Source organism: Sprattus sprattus (genome assembly GCF_963457725.1).
Source record: "Sprattus sprattus genome assembly, chromosome: 12".
NCBI classification, from domain to species: Eukaryota; Metazoa; Chordata; class Actinopteri; order Clupeiformes; family Clupeidae; genus Sprattus; species Sprattus sprattus.
In genome coordinates this window covers 25,871,878-25,895,115 of record NC_137910.1, presented here as the reverse complement: position 1 = coordinate 25,895,115, position 23,238 = coordinate 25,871,878, and the positions used below count along the sequence as shown (strand labels likewise).

General features: G+C 43.0%; 1 protein-coding gene across 3 annotated transcripts in view; it reads right to left on the bottom strand.

Moving 5' to 3' along the window:
- rgs7a (regulator of G protein signaling 7a) overlaps positions 1-23,238 on the bottom strand; it is a gene marked incomplete at both ends in the record, with an annotated part of 46,049 nt that overhangs the window by 10,517 nt on the left and 12,294 nt on the right. For all 3 annotated transcript variants that reach the window (XM_080849023.1, XM_080849024.1, XM_080849025.1), the window contains 5 exons: positions 154-218; positions 1,401-1,452; positions 1,982-2,088; positions 5,381-5,431; positions 7,647-7,743. In XM_080849023.1, the coding sequence (XP_080705149.1) occupies positions 154-218; positions 1,401-1,452; positions 1,982-2,088; positions 5,381-5,431; positions 7,647-7,743 (372 nt within the window). The remainder of the gene's footprint in view (positions 1-153; positions 219-1,400; positions 1,453-1,981; positions 2,089-5,380; positions 5,432-7,646; positions 7,744-23,238) is intronic.

The following is a 23,238-nucleotide window of genomic DNA, read 5'->3' as shown; positions in this document are numbered from 1 at the left end:
GGAAAAGAGAGAGAGGGAGAGAGGAAGAGGAAAAGAGGGAAAGAGGGAGTGGACAAGAAGAAGAGAGGGAAGTGGACTGCAGTGAATGTGAGAGCTGGAGACAGAGAAGTGAAGGAGAGAAGGAGGATGAGGAAAAAGGCCAAGTCATCTTACAGCCTCATAATCAGCCAGCTCCAGACGGGCTTTATTTTGCATTGTTCTCTTGCACAGGTAAACAGCTGTGAGGAAGACAGAACGGAAGACAGAGAGGGGGAGAAAAAGAGAGAGAAGGAGAGAGAGAGTGAGAAACAGGGAGGAAAAGAGGGGATTCTTCATTTCACACATCTAAAGTGTAGGTGCTAGCTTTCACACATGCAGTCCAATATGGCTGAAAGGTTATTTGACACCGGTAAAAAAACACGTTGCAGCTAATTATATCTTTCAAAAGCATTTCAGGTAGCATATCTGTGTGGCAATCTGCTGTGACAGTATTTCATACAACTATCTGGACTGTATTTCCTCCTCTCTAGGTTTGAGCCCTGACATTGGAGGGCTTTGAGGAAATTCAGAAAACATTGTGTTCATGGCCATGGCCTGTGTGTGGGGTTGTGCATGTTGCCCAGTATCTCAAATCACACACACACACACACACACACACACACACACACACACACACACACACACACACACACACACACACACACACACACACACACACACACACACACACACACACACACACACAACCCTCCTCTGGCCATCTGGAAGGATTTCATTAAGCCTAGTTCATGTTCTCATTACAGGGTGTCATTCTGTGGTGTCACGGCCATCATCTGAGGCAATTAAATGGCCGTCGTCACTGCTCGGGCCTTCTCGCACTCGCCTCATTCATTAAAGCACCACGGCAGAGTGACGGAGGGAAACCAGAGGCTTTGCCAAACGTGCCTAATTATCCTCATTTCGTCTAGGTCTCATTGTTCATTACAGACATCAGCCTAACGATTCATGGCCAATTTCAACCTAAATGTAATTAAGACACCACCACACCAGCGACGTATACAGGACACACACTATGACATGACAATACACGGCTAAAGAAACACTGACCTAAATACATTATTTATCTTCGCCTACCTGCACTGGCAAAACCAGAGAGAAAAGTAGGATTTTGGCTCTATCAAAAACATGGTTATTGGTGTTAAATAAGTTGTGCAGATACATGCAGATGGAACTCATCTTTTATTTATTATGAACCTGTCAGTCAATTCGTCAATACATTTTTTCAAACAGAATTGGTCTATTTACATTTCACACATTTTTTCATTTTTTCTTAAGAACAAAGATGTTGTGAATATTGACAGAATTGTGCTTAAACAAGTGAATGTAATATACGCGAATATTGTAAGCGTCTTGGTACTCACCATAGTCAGTGTTCTCTGGTTCCCAGCAATTTGAAGGCCAGAAATATGGTGTCTGTGGAGGGACAACAGCAGTTGTAAGATGGCTATAAGATAATGTGGTATTTACATCAAATTTATTTTCTAGTTAGTAATTGTTGTTTTCATTTAGAAAACAACAAATACACACGAGAAATTACACTATTCACTTGAAACTAATTTCCATTAATTTGATTTCCTAGAATGTGCAACAAAACACACCCACCCTTGTTATGAGAACTGAAAGGCCAGTTAATATGAATGGTTTTGTTGTAAATGCTTCTTGTCTATGTGAAACCTACTTGAGCAGGTGGAAGGCATCTCTCACACCAGGCCCTAAGTATTCTGGGCACGGTTACCTACAGAACAGATTTCAGTGTGCCTGAGAGCACCATACAGAGGTAGCACACCCCACACTTCTGCTCCAGCCGACACCAAAGGAGAGGGCTGGCACGAGAGAGACGCTGTAGTTACCGCGGCTGGAAAGTGACCGCATGGCATTCTACTCCCTGGCCTCTCTCACTAACGGGGCAGAGCAACACAGAGCACCTGTCACAGTTATGCACCTGAAATCTGTAGAAAGTGTTGTCGTCTTTGAGCGTGAGCACGTGATCTGAGATGGGGAAGAAGTATCCATGAGCGGCCATCAGAGTGCCCAGATGCAGAGCTTCAACTGGAGAGAGAGAAATCAAACATGGATATAAATCCCATCCCATTTCTTCACACAACATTCTGAGATTGGAGCATCCTCAGTGGAGAGAGGTATAAGAAACGGAACGGCATTGACTTGAACAACAGGAGTTTAATTTTTAATAAGGTCACTTTCCCCTTTCCGTTCCCCCACAACACCAGAGCCATCACCTCCTACTGCACGCACAGATGCACAAACAAACACACAAACACACACACACACACACAAACACACACACACACACACACACAAACACACACACACACACACACACACACACACACACACACACACACACACACACACACACACACAGACACACACACACACACACACACACACAAACACACAAATAACATACTCTATTTATATCCTACTTAAACCACGTAAACCCTCCTACCCCCCCTGTTTGGAACATACATCAGAGAGCTTAGAATGAATAAATAAAGACATATATTAATATTTCAGTATATTTACCAGACACCCTGTGATACAGTGTGCGGAGGGCCAGAGTGTGGGTGTGCATGTGTTTGTGGCTAGTGGTATCAAGAGCATGTTGATAGAAGAGCCAACACCTCTGTGGTCATATTTCCTATGGTGACACACAGCGTCACATACAGTAAAGCACTGTGGAAGCTATGCGCTTAAACTGGCTCAAAGAACGCAAACCCACCCAGACAGGAATGCAGCCCCGATGTAAAACTAGGTCTACCAGTTATTTGAGGAAGCTGAGAATAAATGCCACTGGGTCAACACTAAGAGGGTCACAACCTGGGCTGACATTAAAAGAGAAGAATGGGGGAAGGATAGGTTGTAATTCAGCAAATGTGTTCCATTCACTGTCTGAGGAAGGCTCAGAGAAGCCTCTCTTCCTTGAACTCCTTCTCTCCTCTTCTCTAATCCTCCTTCCATCGCTCCCTCGATTCTTCATACTTTCTCACGCTTATTAACATGACATTATTGGCAAGTAAAGCTTCAGACCTGAGGTGACACTGAAAAAGAGAGGGGTTCCAAACAGAGAGACAATATTTCTGGTGCACTAGACAGCCGAGGCATAACGTTAGCGATTCGGTCCATGCTAACTGGTTTCAATCACCTGGAGGAACAGGGGTTAGCAATGAGAATCCCTTCAGACTCTTTAATGATTGATGTTTTATCCCATCCTAACACCCACCACTCCACACTCGCTCTCTGAGCAGCCACTGGATCACATCACAGAATACCAGCCTCAAATCACTGAATCCCTGATTCCCCTTAGATTTCCTTTCTTTATTATTGTCACAAAATAGATTTGATTGTTTTGAATCTTATATACCATTTCTATCATTACCAGCCTTTACAAAAGGTGAGATTAAATCCACCAAGGTGTCCTGAGTATATCCACACATATCCACGTTTCCTAAGTATACTACAATCACAAAAATCATTATTCTATTGTTACCTAACCAAAGGCTCAGTACTACTTTCAGTGGAGGACATTTTTTGAACATCTTTTGAAAACAGTAGGTAAATATTGGTGCTTTATTTAATGATTTACTCTTTGAGACCGATCACTTTCAGCTTTTTCCTATAATAAGATAATAGCTATGATACAACAAGCAACATGCATCCTCTGTTTAAGGAGAGGGCAGGAGTGGATATAATCAGCCATTGGGGTTCTTCTAATGGCAGCTAGGATGTCAGGTATTGTATTCCTTAACTTTATCAAATATAAAAATACAATAAAACTTTAACTATATAATATATATCCACGATGTGCACCACAAGGTTCCATGCTTTATATATATATATATATATATATATATATATATATATATATATATATATATATATATATATATGTATATACCTCATGCATATGGATTCAACTCTCCCTGTTAATAAATGTGCTTGTTGATGCAGGCTAACACAGCTGCCTTCAAAGAAGAATCTTACCCCAGAGGGTTAGATGTAGAGACCTAGGGTCAAACACCACTGATCAATTCAATTTCACTGTATGTTATTCCCTTCCAACACTCATTTATTTCACCTGCCAAGACCTGTCTGGGGCCCAATGAAGCTGAAGTTCAGAAAAAGTTTTTTTTCTGAGCGAGGAATAAGAGCAGCACTCTCTTCGGGTGCTTTAATGGTGCTGATGACACAGAGGCCGGTCTCGTCCTCGTCACTGATAGCACAATAGGGACAGGAAATCACTCTTTTAATTCCAGGCCGTCCTTGAGAAATCTGACCTCATTCACTGCCTGACAGAAGAGATTCTCTCAAAGAAACATAATTGTGTGTGTGTGTGTGTGTGTGTGCGTGTGTGTGTGTGTGTGTGTTACACAGATGGAGAAAGAGAGAGAGAGAGAGAGGGAGAGAGAGAAAGCTGCAGAAGAAGAGAAAGAGAAAAAGAGAGACAAATAAACCGCCCCAAAGAGGTTGTGTGGGAACATGTTGAGTCAGCTCTGTGCAGGAGAAACGTACCACCATATTCTAAGAAACACACACACACACACACACACACACACACACACACACACACACACACACACACACACACACACACACACAAACACACAAACACACAAACTCACTCTCACACACACACACACACACACACACACACACACACACACACACACACACACACACACACACACACACAATAACACACACACACACACACACAATTACACACATACCCAATAGCAGCTCCACCTGTCACCCACACACAGGCAAACACAAGACACTCAAACAGAAACAGTTTACAATGAGGTAAAATGCTGAGGCCAATCCACAAAAAAGGTCAAGACACACAGTACGACCATGATACCATAAATGCCCTCCTCCAGAGGTAGAAAGCACTCTTGAAAACAAAAAATCCCAGGTATGTTCTTCTGTGCAGGGTACGGTAGCCTGAAATGCTTTCAGTTATGTAACAAAAATCAATGTATTACACCATTTCAAAACCGCCTATGCTCACTATACCTGTCGAAATAACACCTTTACTATGCTGGATGTCTCAAAGGACACTTAAGGCTATACATCCCCTTAAACTAGTATTAACCTCTAGAGTTGATGCTTGTATGATGTTCATATACATACACACTGCTTGGTGCTTTTTCCTAAATCATTTTGCTCTACCAGTAAGATGAGTGGGAGGTGTGGGGGCCTAGTTTGAAACTGAAGGCATCCCTAGGCGTCTTCAAGCTATCGTATGTCTTTACCGTTTTGGTATACTAGAGGGGCCTGTGGGGGTGTCAGTGGCTCTGTTCGGATCAAACGTGTGCCTTACCTTGATCCTCGATGCTCAGGTGTTTCAACATCCACTGGACAATATCAGAACCTGTGATGGAAATCAGAAAAAAAAAGAAAGATTCAACTCCGCTGAGACTGGCGCGCCTAAAGCATTGTGTGTTTGATACATAAATGATAATGACAGATGATGGTGTGTCAGAGCCGCCCCTCTCTCTATGACACACAGATGCTTTTCAAGAGAAGGCGCGGGCGTTCAAGAGGTGGCGCAGGCGTCCAAATGCCAGCCCTGACAAATTATATGGATCACAATCTATTTCAAACACCCACCTTTCCCCCATTAGCTCAGATTATATGTTAACAGCTTCTGACAGAAAACACTGTAGCCACACAGTCTCCTACATACACACACACACGCACACACATATGCGTGCACACCGAACCTTGGCCTTTAGAACCATGACAGTACCAGTGCTCACAATATTTTTGAGCAAATGTAGCAGTGGGATGACTCATGAATATTGGAGTACAAGGGTGACATGATTTGCCCTCTTCATCCACACTCTAAAAGGAGGAAGGAGCATCCCTTCTAACTTTCTTCACAGGAACTTCAACAACGACCGGCGGCATCTCTGATGACTGCAACTTCAGTTAGTATAAGTGAAGACATTTTAGGAAAATCTTAACTAAAAATACATTTCTAAACTAATACCCAAATTTAAAATTGAATGATCTGAACTGGTCTTTGTCATCCCAAATTAATTTAATCGAAACTGTATTTTGATTTAATTGCATTCATTAGTTAATGAATGTATCTCATAATCAGATAAATTGCTAGATATTTTATAGAACCTCTATCAATGTACATTGCGCACTAATCCCCCAGCCATTCTCTTTTATAGATTTCCACCTTTGGAAGCCCCACTAAGCTCCCATTGCTATAGAGGGCTTAGCAGGGGCTCTGATATCTCTCATGGTAGACTCCACACTGCGAGTGGAGACCTGAAGGAGAATGGCTGCCAGGGACAGATGAGGGATTGTTATTGCGGCACATTCTAATTTCCCCATGTCTGTGAGAGTGGTGGAAACCATTAGCAAAGTCTTTCCCGACCAAATCTACTGCTCCTCTCTGCTTGCTCCATCTCCACATCTCCACTAGCACTCTGCTATTACACCCCTCTTTACTTTCAAGTGGTGAGTTTGGGCTCTGTGCAAAGAATCTATTTAAACACACAAGCTCCAGTCTACAGCAAGATTTCGCATATCTAAACGCTGTCACTGCTATGGCAGAGAGTGACGGGAGATGACTAACATGAAAGAACCCACAAAGTTCTGAGAAGATGACTCAAGAAGTGGTTTGAAAAGGCACCGTTGTTTTCACCTGTAACCTGCACACTCCAGAAAGTTGGCCCCTGGAGGAAAGAGAATTTGTAGAACACCACTAAAGACTCACTGGCTGGAAGTGTTTGTCCCTGTCTGGAGCAGAGAGACCAAGTTAAATTAATCCCCAAAGCCACACCAACAAGGTAGTAGCCTCCGCCTGGAGTAGCCTGACCCACTTTCAGCAACACACTTGGCCTTTCACTGAACCCCCAACAGACCTGAAGAGAAGACCCGGCTCTCTTTCCCAAAAGAGCCCTTCCTCTATCCCCGAGATGCGATTTTACTCCGCCAGGAAGCTAGCTCCGAACTCTCTTTAGTTGCAGCGTCCCAAAAGAGAACCCATTTCCATAGCATAACTCTGCCAATCAGAGACAGGGCTGTGAAGACGGCTGGAAGATATGTCTGCCTGGTTTTTGCTGCTTTTTGTGGACACTTTAATTCTGCTCTAATGCACAAGACAGAAGAATGGTGTATTGATCCAGCTCAGATCAGCATGGAAGGACTGTTTCGGTTACAATCAATGCTTTTGTATTACTTGGTACAAATGTTTGTGTGTATTGTAATGGGGATATGTGCAGATAAAAAGGGAAAATCTGCAAAATAACACAATTTGCTGTTTGTTCAGAAAAACAGATTCATTGACAGATGAAGATATTGACGATTGAAGATATATTGGACCATTGGAGGCTATGCAAATCCTAGCATTAAGTGTAAACAAAACAGCAACAGCAAGTATTAACAGTCATAGGAGCCTCTTGTTCAAAGGGTCCTAAAGCCCACACATTGATAATGGTAACTGAAGACTTGAAGACTAGCACACTTTTTCAGACAGTCGTAGTTTGATGGTCAGTTTGAATGGTTAGCCAGAGAGCGACTGTATTTTTTCTGCAGCCATTTTATTTCTAGAAGAAATGACCTCAAACCTGAAAAGACACTGGGAATCTTGGATAGAAAGCTCTTCACTGTGCGGATCGGTATTCCATTCTTCTCCTCCTGCATGCGGGCGATCACATCCTCCATCTGGGAAGGACGAAAACATTTCAATGAAAAATGAAACAAATCAATGAAATATTCAATGTGATAGAGAGCTGACACACTCAAATATTTAATATAAGGGAGAAAAATACATGATTTGGCACTTTAAAGGACATACTACATAATTGAGTACACTTCTAAGAGTGATGGATTGGACTGTGCAGTGATGTGCTACACTATAAAACTACAGTGTTCTGTACATATGCCTATGCTTACACATATTTTTAATGACCAATAAATTAGGGAACTGTCATAACCTAATTATTTCACCCTGTAAATCTCAAATGAAACAATAACCGTTTGATGGTACTGCCATCCAAAATTGCACACTCTGAATAAGACCCCACTTACACATTAAACATGCAGCCACTCCCACAATAACATGCGACCAGTCTCAGACTCAGTTCATCCACCCACAAAGTGTCACACATCGTCTCTCACAAAATCCCAAATGATAACTCTGGGAAATCTGTCAGTTGAAATTGACAGTCCGGACAGACGGTGAGATTTCAATCAGAGGTGTATGTACACATGTCCAGAATATATGCATGTATGAGTTGAATGAGTGTGCTGAGAAAAAAACTATAGTTTATCAAACCAGTTACACTTAACCAGTAACATCAAAACCGCATATATTAGACCAAAAGATAATCAGTTGCATTTCGTTTTGGAGATATACACAAAGCACAAATATGGGCTGTGAATGTTTTGTAAGACAATTGTGTTACTTGACCTACACAATTACACCATGGAATCAATATACATTAGTGTTACTTGTCCCTGTGGTGATTAGATTTCATGTCCCACATAACATGCTGAATATGCATACGAAAAAAACCAACAACATTTTGCCAACACACTGTTCAGACTGCATCTAAACCTAGAGTCTGTACGATCCATTCCCGATGTGAGCCAGGCTAGCAGCAGCTCCAGGGGTTTGCTGGGGTTGTCTCACTTCTCCAGCCCAGTTCATCCCGTCCACCGCTATGATCATAATCCTGTCTACTGCATGAGGCCCCAGCATGTCTCTCACCCCGACAGCATTAAGCACAGGCCCTTAAAAGCAGAATTAGCAGGCAGTACCATGTCAAAACACTGACTAAATCTCTCTGTGAGCTGACGTGGCTGAAATGAACAATTGTAATAGGATTGAAGTGAATTCTATACTGACCCCATTAAAAATAACCCTCAGTGAAAAGAAAAGAGAAATAGTGTGAGGTTGTGTTAAAGGATCTCTCCAGGACTGGAAATGTGAATCATCTGTCTGGTCCCATGAGGCAAGGCAGGGTTTCCAGGAACACACCATACTTCACGCTTGAGCGGCAAGTGTGATATTAAACAATTTCCTCTAGCGTGAACACACACTGAGAACAAAAGAAATGACTCCACTGCCTGTCCCAGCTGTTGTTCTAAATATGAATGCATTTTCTATCCACGCATAGGGATAGGGACTCAAATGTCAGAAAAATAATCCATGTGACAACTGATCAACCCTAATTCCGTAAATTGAATAACTGTACATGTTCTCAGCAACTCTGCAAACGAAACATTAGACAAAACCAGTCATGACCGATCATACCGTCTGCAATGATATTTGATTTTGAAGACGAATTACTAAGTATAAGCTACGGAAATAGATCTTATTTTCAGACCTGCAATAAGTGCAGTTATAATGTAATTGGAGTCAAAAGGAGTCTGTAAAAGGGAATTTGGTCATGATATTACTAACGGCCGAAAAATCCCACTTGGGAAGGCTTACTCACATCTGGGACAGGAAAATGCATTAGGGTGGGAATACTACAGTACCAACCTTGTACTGGATCAATCACCACTTTGGTAAAATCACTAAAACCAATTAATCTGACTCCATTCAATCATGCTGTTATTTGTCACATTACTGTGTTCTATGAGGCATTTGGTTTGATAAATGATGCCTGGCACACAAGGGGCCCAGTTTGGTGGCAAAACTCGTCGCAAACAGCTCTATTCCGCTCAGGTGCGTGGCCTTACACTCCGCCGATAAATGAAAAAATCCACTGAGGCGTGGGTTTTGGATACAGACATGGCGACATATTCTTCTCTGACAGGGAACATTTGAATGTGCCAAACACAAACCATCACTGCCCAATTCAGATGTATCTATTGGGCAACACATATCACACTCCCTTTCCTGAAAGAGGGGTCCATTAGGCCTGCATATTTCTGTACTGGCAAGTAAGCAGGAGCCAGGCTGGATGATGGACCGGGCCAGCGGGCCCAATGCGCCGGGGCCTTGGACTGCCAGAGGCCTCAGACAGACTCAGGTCATGCCCCATCTGAGGCTCATGTAGGGCTGAGACGCCGGGGACTTCCCTGAGACATGACAGTTCTTTTACAGGCCTAGGGCTTCCTGCAGCTCTGGAGAGGCCTCTGAGACTCACTGAAGCCCTGCGACGGAGTCTGAGGCTTTCCAAGGCCTGGCTTTAGAGTGTCTGCATCCCTCTGCAACTGTAGTTGGAAAATAAAAGTACAACGCTGGCAGATCAAACTTCATAGGTGGCCATGTTTGGATAGTCATTTGTTTGGCTTCTTTTCACAGAGAAAAAGACATCGTACAATTTGATATCCCTGTTATTGTAACCAAAAGAAATACGTCTTGAGGTGATTCTTAAAGTGTCTGCCAGTCAACTAACCAGTTAACAAGCTAACTACCCAGCTTATTTAGCAAAGTTCCTTTTAAAATTTCTAGCAAAGCTTTTTAGACAGCTTTCTAGCAAAGTTTAACGGCAGTCAGCAATTCATTGCAGCTTGATCATTTGTTGACCTTTCAATCACGCTATAACGTCTATGTTATGAAAGGCTTGATCAACACTCCAAAAGGGGACCAACTACAGTTGTTGTGGTTTACGCAGGAGCATACATCGGCCTTCAGTAAGAATGAAAATGTTCTTATCTAGTCTGTGTTATTTTGAATCTGATACAATAACAGGTTCCATATAAAGTGAGATATTGCAATGACAGATGAAGAGATAGAGAAGAGATGAGGGAGCCAGCTCCCGGTCGGGGGATGACAGAGAGGGAAGATATCCAAAGACATTGCTGCCTCTCCTGGGACAGAGGTGTCAAGGAGGCTGATTTGCACACAGAACTAGAGTGGGACTCCAGACAATACACAAGCATGTATAGGTAGCTTACATTGCCATGACACCATGATCAGACTGCTGCCCATATTGTAAGGATCAATTTAAGACCAATCATGTATATTACATTCATAAACAGTTACACATAGTTTTGGATATCAAACACAGACTGAAGCCTCCCATGCCCAGGTGTCAGTGGGATGAGGACACCAGGAGAGTGTGAAACTGGCTTATCAATTGACTCCCTTACAGCGGGTGGTATGACTGATTACCCCAGATGTTTGTTGTGGGGGTTGTTGTAACAGTAAACAATGCAGGTCCTTTGTTGTGAGATCAAAGAGAAGTCCTCTGTTTTACTGCCTTTTCAAATCGCAACCCTTATGAACAGGCAAAAACGGACCTTTCTGAAAATAATGACAACACGCCTCCAACTTTATCCAATCACCTTCCATTCCCTGTGAAGGCTGGGCTGCGCCCTCCAGAGCCTCCAGCGTGTGCCTCAGTGGCAATGAATAGAAAATCTATTTTTGATTGTCAGACACGTCAGCCCATTTGTTCTTTTTCTACAGAAGGATTTAATCTATCAGGTTTGTTTGATAGAAAGTGATGCTCAATGCTAGCAACTTTAAGCAGGGTAGGTTTACTTCACTGGGGAAATTCAAAACCATGTTTTTTTTAAGTTATACAAGAAGTGTGATTTACATTTAATTTAGTTTAAAACTACCTAGCTAGCAACAGTATTTCACTCATTTTTACGTGGATGCAGGTGAAATCTCAAAACGTCATGTGGATGCAAATCTTTTTTTAAATGCAAAGGGAGAAAACACTACGTTGTTGTGTGGAGGACATCTCAGAGTGGATCCTGCCTTACAAGTCTCAAATGTGTTGCAGCTACCATGGTGGTATTCTAGTGGTGATCCAGAGAAAGAGAACAAATGATGCAAAGCAAGAAACACGCTAGCTCCCAGTGATGGACCAGTTGGGGGAACGTCACAGGGTGTCAGAGGGCTTGTGGTAAAAGGTGAAGAAATAGATGCCAAAATGATGTACAATGTGAATGCCTGCCATAATCCTATCCACAAGCACATCACAGCATTTGGAAATACAAGAAACAAGCAAGGCTTTTCAGATGTGATTACATTAAAAAAAATATGTTCGGTTTCAGCATTCACTTCACAATTTAATAATTTTCCAAGGACAGAAAGAAAATGGCGCGCTGACACCTCCCTCAGCTCAGTGCCATCTCTGAGAGCCTGCCTCCCCCTGACTCCTGGGAATATTTCATGCATTTTGTCCTTTTCTTATCATACCTACAAAAAGTCATGCAAGTGCTTCAGGGCCAAAAATGCAGAGTCTGGGAAAGTGAGTGAAGCAACCTTTCCATTTATTCCTGAGTGTGATCCGTACGCAGCTGGAGACGGACGTTCACTTTCTCACACACAGTTACACACTGTCTCCTTCACACACAGATACACACTGTCTTCTTCACAAGACGATGCTGATGGCTTCTATTAAACGACTGTGTTTGGCAAACGTAACCCGACCTTCCAACCGCCATAGATCCATCCCTGCGGCACTCATATAACCATGCACTAATGAGCAATAACCAAGTAATATGGACATAACAATCACTCCTTGTCCCTGTAATACACTGAACTGTCTCCTAATGCTTATTTTTCTCCTACATTCTACATTGTCATTATCAGAGTACTATCAAAATGAGAAAGCACATTTGTACAATATCAACATTTTATCCCAGTTATGTTTGGAATTAATATGACATAAAATGGTGTTGTTTCAAGAGAAGTGCTATGGAATGGTGATGACACAGAAAAGTCTAGGGTGGTGTTTTTTGTCCATCTCACCCACTAGATCCTTTTCTGTGGTGAGAGGGAGTTTGAATGCTTCACAATCCCCACAGATTGAAACTGAGACATGGCTCAGTGATGGACATACTGGTAAGTGCTGTTTTCTCTTCCCCAGTACTGCACTGCATCACTGCATCACTACATCAGCCCTCCAAACCCCTGCCAGCCAACAAAGAGAAGTAAAGTAGAGTTAATGGTGGTGCATGAGGCCATTAAAACCAAACACACACCACCAAAACACAGGGCTCCAAGCAGACAGCCAGTGGGGAGTCACTATAATTGCTGGACACATAACACAGCAAACCAATCAAATGCTGGGGAAAAGATTATAAACAAACAACTTGAAGGGTAAATGTTAAACATAACACCTCTAACTACATAAACTTACATCTAATGTAGCCTAGGTTATTTATTGCAGTATGTTACGCTGTAATGAAACTATCACCAGCACTATGTGACAGACAAGGAAATAACAAGTTCTCTCTCTTTTTTAAAGGGAGCTGCTGATCGAATAAATATATGCACAAAGCCATGGATAAAATAATATATGTTGACAGTGGACTGAATGTATTTGTCCAAATTGCTTCTGTTTCTCCCATTTATGACTACATAATGCATTATGCATTCCAGCCTAAATATCAGGACAAACAGAAGAATGCACTACTTTGCATTCTGTGGGCACTTAAACCCTCTTAAAGATCAAAATCATCTGTCTTCTCATCACAGTGAATGAAGAGAAATGAGAAATAAAAATACAAAAAATGTTCAGGGTGATACTGTGAACCTGACATTTAATTTGTCAGATGGGGTCATGGGGGGAAAAAGTAATGTTGCCAATTTCTGTTCTGTTTTTAACAGCCAACTTTGTCAAAAGCGCATTGATTTGATATGTGACAAAATCCATTGCATTTCAGATTTCCTTTAGAGTAGTATTATGCCCACTGATTTGGTTCTTACATGATTTAGGGTATATTTATTTGTTATATATTATATATATGTGTGTGTGTGTGTGTGTGTGTGTGTGTGTGTGTGTGTGTGTGTGTTTGTGTGTGTGTGTGTTATATATTTATTAGTTTCTAAGAAGGATGGACAATTGGGAGAGTTTGCTATGTAGCTATTGGCTACCAAAAAATGATGGCCCAAAACAATTTTACACCCAGCTCCTGTTCTCTTCGCTCACCCCTCTGTTACCATGGCAACTGGTGGAGATCGTGATGACGCCATTGCTCACATCTCTATGTCACCCTTAAGGACACAGAAACAAGGAGAGACGGGCAGTGCGAGTGAGAGGGGGAGGGGGGAACGAGGGATGTTGGAGAAAGTTATTGTATTGTGAAGGACAAATGTCATAGGCAGAAAAAAAGATGACTGAATCATCTTGATTCATACGGCCTCTTTTGCACTACATACACATGGTCTGAACCTCTAAAACTCCTCACAACTTCCTGCCATTCTCCTCAAACCCTTTCGTTTTCACACAAACACCAAAATGTGTTCGTATTTTTTTTTAACAAGGGCTCAGATGTATTCCAGATGCTTCAGACTAGCCTCAGGGGCTCATTCCCAGCTCAACTGATACTATAAATAATATAAACTCCCACACAGACAGACGTCATAAACAGTCACTTTCACGGCCCACATCTATGAAATGCAGAATCCAGTTCCTCTGCTCTCCCCTCCCTCAGTGTCTGCTTAAACTCATTTGAGAGTCTGACAGCCATTTCTCTTGCACACAATGAAAGTCAGTGACTCCGCGATTGCAGTAGGGTGGGTGAATACAGAGCCACTGTCAAGCTTAATCAGATTGGTTAACTGAAGCATCGTGTCAAACACTGACAGATTGTTAAACCTCACACTTACACCTGCAAATTACCCACAGGCTACCACATCATTACCAGTGAGAAATTGGAAATGCATATAGGAAGCAGAAAAGAATAGGCTGCACAGAGGAAAAGAAGCTTTTGGCCATCGTAAATGTGTGACCTTTCAAAAGAAGGTCTTCACTGAAACGATGCAAAATCAGTGTCTATTTCCTATAGGACCACCCAAACACGTTCATTTTCTGTATATAAATCCCAACCTCGGTTCTTGTGTTCATGTGATGATTTTATAAACATATGATGAAAATGGACAGCTGTCTAAACTGAGGCTATTATACATCAGCATATGTCATCATATGAACTAAGTATGTGTAATAACAACAATGTCTGGCTGGCTGTTGAATGTGTTGTTTGCCCTTTAACGATTTGCATCCAGTCCTCTTGTTTACACATTAGCTGAATGCGCGCGCACACACACACACACACACACACACACACACACACACACACACACACACACACACACACACACACACACACACACACACACACACACACACACACACACACACACACACACACACACACACACAGCAGTAGGTCCTCTAAGGTGGGGTTAGCAGATGGCTTCTGCCATTCTGTGTGTTGGATGGAGGAGGTGTTTTTTCCACATGATTGGAGGTGATGACAAAACCCACACACCCATCACTCCGTTATGCTTTGAAGTCTCCCATAGCACTTCTGATCTGTCCACAGTTTAGCTGTCATCAGCCTGAGTGTATTGGCCTGGCCAGGCTCACTACAAAACAGCCGTTAGTATGACACCATTTCAGATTTAATTTGAGCTGAAGGAGACGGTGAAACTGAAGAGCCTCTTTGTGTTTGCCGTGCATTGCTTATGTATGACCTCTGTTGTCAGGACATGTATGTGTTGATTATGAATCTAAGTTTTCAATGAGCCGAGGCCTCTTCATTCATAAGGAGGTCCTGAGTGGTATCATTAGAGGCGTCTAGGGTTGTATTCTATATGGCTGACTCAAAAACACACTGTCTGTTAGTCCACGTCTGCCTCAGTGTCTGTGGATCTCAACATTGGTGAAAAGACATGAAAGAAAGAATAAGCATTACAGTTTTTTAAATGCTACAAGAAACAAGAACGAGGTAAAATTGCGTTGAAGATGGAAGGAAAGGCTGCAGAAGGGAAATTAAACCTCTTTCTCTTTGTCTTTCTCTCTGTCCATCCCTCCATCCGCCTATTTGCAGGATACTGGCAGCATCTCTGCCCTCGGGCATATGGACGTGGGCATTTCCTGAAATCCACAGCAGCACTGTTATAGGAGATCAGATCATATAATGATATGGTCAACGATTCTTTTCTGACGACTTCGTCAAGGGCTTATATCAACGTGTTCTCTATTCTTTCCTCTCTTTAGCCGACTTCAGTTCAACTTAAGACTCTAAATCATGATAAGTCTGCTTTTCGTAACGTGACGAGTGTCACATAATCGGATAAACCCAAGCAAAGGAGCGGGTAGCTTTTAGAGACCTATTAGTACGATAAATGTAAACTAACATGATGTACTTATCAGAAGCACAGGACCAAAGTAGAAGAGCACAGAGAGTAGAACCATCATTATAGAACCATTATGCCTAGCACTCCTTTCAGTAAGGAACCAGCAGGTCAATACCATTTCATTCACTTCAGAGTTTTACAACTAGAGGAAAAGGTTTCCTCATTCCAACAATGTGCTGGCAATGTCTAAACAATACGCAGTTACTTTACAATCTCTAATTTTAGAAGCTATGTTAAAGTTAACTGGAAATAGAAATCGTTATAGACTCAAGCCCTCCTTTTAAAACATAGGCTTAGTCAGCATTCCGGGTTCAAATGGATAGCTCTGTGCATCAAACTTAAAGGAGAGAGATTCTTTGCAATCAATAGCACCCATTACCACGCCCATTACGTCCATTACCCAACATCTCGTTCGAAATGGAAAATGTTTTGCTCAGAATGTCCCCTCTCTAAAAGTAAGTAAGACGGTCTAAACCAGACTAGACAGCACTGAGAGTTTCAAGTTAACAGTAAACAACAGTAAACAGAGTCAGAAAAGGCTTCTCATTTCTTCATCTTCTGTCCTTCATGCACCAATGAAAAACAATGGATCCACCTGTGTGTGAGGAAGGCTGGACTTTTATGGGTTTGTGCTCTAGTCGCCAACATGCCCTTAAACAAGTGACACCTTTGGGAAAAGGCTTTTATCCCTCTATCGTCAAGACCATCTCACCTAAATACATTGGAGAAACAGAACCAAAATGGCCTCCAGTAGCGGACCATGGCCTATGGGCATGAGAATGTTCTGGATGTTCACCTCGCTGGCTCCATGTCCTTGCCTATTTCTGTCTGTTCTGCCCATAATGTTGGCTGGCTTTCTGGCTTAACATGCATTAGTAGGCTGAGAGAGAGGGATATAATGTGATCACATATAAGGACCATCAATGGGGTAAGAAGTTCATTGCTTACAGAGATTGATAATCCAAATATTAGTTTGAGTGCATCTACAGTAATGAAACACATCTGCCACAGCCATCTCAGTTAACAGAAAGCATCCATACTGCACAGACACTATCTCACTCCCCTTTGCACCACTGGGCAAGGATCTATGACTACATGAAATTGTCGCTGCGCCCCTGCTTAGCACCTTGAAAATGTAGCGCAGTCCACAAACGCACACACATCTATGTGTTCACAGCATGCTGCCATGCCAGAGAGAGTATGGCTGTTTATTTCTGAACACCAGCTTTCCCACTCCTGATTTATGCTTTCACCTCAGGGCGTCTCCTGTCTCTCATTTCTCTCACTTTCTGCCTCTCTATCTCTTTCTCTCTCTTACTCTCTGTCTGTCTCTGCCTCCATCTCCCTCTCTCTCTCTCTCTCTCTCTCTCTGTCTGTCTCTTCCTCAATCTCCCTCTCTCTCTCTCTCTCACTCTCTCTCTCTCTCTCTCTCTCTCTGTCTGTCTCTTCCTCCGTCTCACTCTCTCTCTTTCTTTCTCTCTCTTTCCCCAAACACCGTCTCACACCCTGAGGGCAGAGCTTGTCTAAATAGCTTCATTCATCCTCATCTGACCCATCAATGGTTAACAAAGTTCATGATGCCAAAAATAAAGCAGGAATACAGAGCCTTGGGGTTGACGGTCTTCACTCTACTGCTCTGCCTCTCTTGCATTCCACCTCTCCCTCTCTGTGTTGTGGTTTAGGTTTTATGATTTTGGAGCAACTTTCACAAGTTAACTTTCAAACTCAGCATCCCACTGCTTTTCCAGGTCAGAGAAAGAGAGACGGCCCGTGGCCGGCAAACAAGGTAATGTAGAGAGAGAGCCCAACGCCCCCACACATTGACTCACATACTTGTGCATTCACTACATAAAGCAGAACATGGACCTAAGCCTCCCATTTGAATACAGTGGTCTAAAAGGAATCAGCCCAAGGAGGATGACACATCACCAGTACCTCTCCTTCTGCCTTCAAAGCTGGAGACTGCTGGTTGCCTGTCAGAGCTTTTCATCAAAACAGCCCTAGAGTAGCTTTAGACATTTAGCCGGGTAAGTTGACACTCTCTACTTCTCACTTTTTTTCATTTCTTTCTCTCTCTCACTCTCTGTCTCTTTGGTGTGGGCGGTATGTGAGAACTCTACAGTGAGAGAGAAGCGCTGCCCACCTGCTATGCCGAGGCCCTGTTTCTAAATAAATAAATTACATAAAACACAAATTATGCAGCATAATCACACAAGCAAAAGGACATTTTGTGGAGTGATGGATTAAATATGAGCATCACACCCACAACATGGACATGAAGTTCAGTGCTCACCATTACGTAAGGTTACCACTAATGCATGATTGCTTCACCGTTGTCAAGGTCACTGCAAGCTAAATAAAAATACCTCCGAAATTCCTCTCTACCCCCCTGCAAAAGGATTTACCTACAAGCTGTCCTTTGAAGACCCTCTTAAATAGAGATATTTTAACATAGCAACAATGACTCAACATCACATCACATCTTTGGTCATCATTAGAGGCACGGTCATCTTCATTGGCATTGTTTTTCACTGTGAAAGCGTGCTCTTTTGGCAAGGGCATCTGAAACAGTTCTAAAATATTTCTCAAGGTGTGGCAGTTTTTCACAGTGTTTCACTGTGTTTACCTGAGGGCAAATCATTCTAAATACGATTATGGAGAAACCACCTTTCTGAGCGTTATCCGAATCTGACAGTCATGTTTGTCCATTCAGACAAAACAACAAAATGAGAGTTAGTCAGAGATAGAAAACGAATGGGGAAAAACAGAGACGTCAAAGAAGAGGAGGGGTGAGTTGTCTATTTTTAGCCTCTGATCAGAAAGACAGTGGAGAGGGAGACAGAGAGAAAGAGAGAGAGAGAGGGACTGAATAGAGCTAGAGAGTAAAGGGAGAAGGAAAGTGAGGAGAGAGAAGGAAAGAGTCAGACACACAGAGGGAGGGATGAATGGAGGGGGGGGGGGGGGGGGGTTATGATGGAAAGACAGCAGGACGGAGTTTGATAGAAGAAGGAAGGATAACTCTCCCCTCCAATGTTACATGTGCCAGACAGCAGGGGACTCTGTGTGAGCAGAATAGTGATGAGGCCACACACCAGCTGGTGGTGTTCACCGTCACCGTCACCGGCATCCACATCGTCTGGAGAAAGTGCGTCAGCTGGCCCAGACAGTCGCACTCTAAGGTCACTCTCCAGACTAACGGAAACGCCATCGCATTCCCACATCTCGCACATTCCCAATGCAGTTTAGCACCCTTAGTAATTACATCATTCAATTCTATCCAAATGTAATATTCCTGTAAGTTCCACAGCATGTCGGTGTGGTATGTAATTATCAGGAGTCAGACAGACAGATGCAGGGAAGGCTATTCTCTATGCAGTAGGGGGGCGCTTTCTAATCAACACCTCCACACCCGTGATCTTGCCCAGCACAGTGCCAGAAGGTCAACATTAAAATGAGTGGCCTGATGTAGACGATAAACATCCTTAACCTTGTTAAACTCTTGTGCAAAGACTGTTTGACCATTCAAGCAAATATTTATTACTCCATGCGATGACAGTGAAAACTTGTCACATATGTATATTTAGATGAATACATTTCGATTAAAAAATAGAGTTAGGGTGCACTGTGCTCATTATTGTGTTCAAGTACATTTTATTTTGGAAGATACAAATTTAAGATTTTTAAGATTTAAAAGTGGATAGCTTATGCCACATGCCATGGATAACAACAAAGGCTCCAGAGCAGTGACTATGCACCACCAGCCTTGCTATTAGCATTCTTTACACATGTAAAGGAACTAGACATATAGCTAGGGCCCTATTTTAACGATCAGAAACGCAAGTAGGACAGCGCCAAACGCAAGTAGCTGTGTGGGCGGCTCTATGGCGCATTTGCAATTATAACAGCGGAAAAAACACACTTGCACCCGGCGCAAATGTCATATGGGTTGGTCCAAAGGAGGTTACTCAGCCATAGGTGTGGTTTGGGCGTAATATGCAATAAACCAATCAGATCGTCCTCTCACATTCCCTTTAAGAGCGAGGAGCGCATATTCCATAGCGGCTTGTTATTATAATGGCGGAATTACCTGGAGGAAGACCGTGAGGCCACCAGAACGTGTGTTACCAGAAACAATCACGGCAATATTTTCCCATGCTTGTTTGGAGAAATGTTTCTACTTTTCATTTCTCGTTTCTATTTTTTCAGTTACTAGCATTTGTTTTTTTGGTAGCAACATATTTGAAATAAAAGTCACAAAAACATACTTTCCGATGTTTTGGGTTCACCCTCACTGAATCACTAGGTTATGTATGCATGGTAATAATATTGCACCCATCGGCACATGCAGTTCAACCTCACGTCTTCTAAAGTCCTCTAATCCAGTGGTCCCCAACCACCGGTACCGGTCCGCGAGGGATTTGTTACCGGGCCGCACAGAAAGAATAAATAATTCATATAATTTCCGCTGTATTAATTATTGGAGTCTGAAAGGGGTTTTATTTTGAAAAACTACCGGATTTTCCCGGACGTAACATTCGCCTGTGCCTCTAGTCACGTCAAGACGCTTGTCTCGTTCACGTGATATGTTACTAAAAAAAAAAGCCCCCAAACTAGCGAAAATTAGTAATAAAACAAACATCTTTGGAGAGCTTCTTTGCAAAGGTGAAAAGGTCAACTAAGGAGTCAGAAGAGGAGTCTACGACCTCAAAAAAGAAAGCTTCTTTTAACAGACAATACCAGGAGTCATAGGCTACTTAAAATACGGGTTTATCGTAACAGGTGATTCTCACGCACCAAGTCCGCTCTGTTTAATATGTGGCGACAAGCTAACAAACGAGCCAATGAAGCCTTCAAAACTGCTTCGGCACATGGAGACCAAGCACTGATTCAGAGTTATGGTGAGTTGTATTTTTCATGCACTTAACGTTCGTAATACAATGGTGTTGGTCAACCTAACGTTAATGTTAGCTTTTGTGTATATGAGCATACCGGGCTTCATTGTATCGAACTCGCGCTTGCCTCACATCAATATGAATGGATGACGTGACTAATAAGTGGTGTAAAATGACACCTTGAAGCCGGTCCGTGAAAAAATTCCCTACATTAAACCGGTCCGTGGTGCAAAAAAGGTTGGGGACCCCTGCTCTAATCTATCCTCCTTTATGTCATTGACACATCCATGATTCATGGCAATGTTGTGTAAAACACTGGGGGGGCACGTATGTGAATATGGGTGCAGTCTACAGCGCCAAGGACACCAGGGAACCCATACTTCTCCCAGAACGCCTGCTTAGCCCTCTCTTGGCTGTCTGGTGTTACGGGAAATTTTATGAATTCCCCAGCATGTCGGACTAGACCTGACGTAACTGCATGTATAGCCGAACTTATTGCAGACTGTGATAGGGACAGTGTGCGTCTGTCCCCAGCTCATCTGCCAGGAGATGGCAGACACCAGAACCGCCATTACAATTTACCTGAATCATTTGGGTCAATGTGTACGCTAGATGTATGCCTATTTTTTAAATATCTTTGATATGGATATCACAATGATTTCCTCATGTGGTAAATACTTTATTTTCCTTGTAATTATATATGGCTTGCCAAAAAATTGGTGTAAATCTCTCGTGTAGACGAGAGAAGTAAAGTGTAGCCTACTGTGCGGCCAAGCACGCGTCCTTAAAATAGCGTCTGAATACGCGCTACAGACTGTACACAATGCGCCTCTGACATTAGACTAGGTGTTTTCTGGTCAACGGCGCAGTGATGTTTTGAAACTGCAAAATACCACTTGCGCCTGAGAAACGCCTTCTCTGTTCCGCCCCGTCCATGTCGGCGCAAGTTCATTTCGACGCGCGCCTCTGGAGGGAAAATCCCACTTTGCGCAGGGTGCAAGATAGGAATGATACATGCGTCGGTGACAATGTCAATTGCGCTGGGTGCAAGATAGGGCCCATAGTGTGCCCTGATCTTAGCATTCTTAACACATGTGTCAGGTACCCGCGGAGCTCTGCTCCGACCACGCCCCCTTTTCAGCTCACCCACTCTCCCAATCTGCACCTTCACAGTCACGTTCGGTCACATCGTTCACTGTCTTGTTCCCTTGTATGTATCCCCCGTGTTACGTGTTTCTTCATTTGTGTCTGTTTACCTTTGTATCTTCATGTCTGTCTCCTCACGCCCTCCCCTTGTCATTTGCTTGTTCTGTTGATTAGTTCGTCTCCCTTGTGTGTCATGTGATCTCTGCTCCCTTGTCCAGTCATTGTACTTCCTGCTTGTCACCATGTGCTTTCCTGTGTTTGTTTGTTTGTTTGCCCATGTGCCCTCGTGTTGTTGTCTGTCTCTCCACCCCTCACCTGTTCCCAATCATCACCGGGTTTGTTTGTCTTATTGGTTTCTCCTGTGTCCTGTTAGTTCCCCTCGTTTAGTCCTCCTGTGTCTCATTGTCTGCCCTGCCTTGATTGTCATCACCTGTCACAGTCCCCTCTTATACCCCACTCACAATACACTCGGTGTCGGTTATTGTTTGGTGTAGTACGTTCACGTGGACCACGCATTAGAGCTCTCCCTGCCCGATAGTAATCTGTACCCTCGCCCCGTATCCCGTTGTGCGTTACCTTCTGTGTTGGTTTGTTTATTGTAAGTTTCTTTTAGCGCCCGTCGAGTTAGACTCGTGTTTTATTTGCCCTCCTGGTTGTTGTTAGTTACGACCTTTTCTTTCAGAGCTTGGCTCTTGGTTTTGTTTTACGTGTTCTTGTGAACCCGCTTCTTTGTTGTCTGCAGCGCTACGAGCCTGCACCCCTCCTGGGCTGGACTATCCCTGTGGAGCGAACGCGCCCTGTACTGCCGTTCGGTATCCCTGAGTTGTGCTGTCAATCCATTCGTGAAATAAACAGTCATTCACGAAAACTTCCAGTTGTCGTGTTCTGTTCCGTGACAACATGTAAAGGAACTAGTGTGCTTTGATCTTTCAGACTGGTTTGTGAGGACACTGTGAGATTCAGTACCAGTGACTGACGTTTCGAGACACCATAAAAATAATCATCAGTAAGCAGACATAAAACAAGATAATCCACAGGACTCTGATTTCACACTCTGCAGAT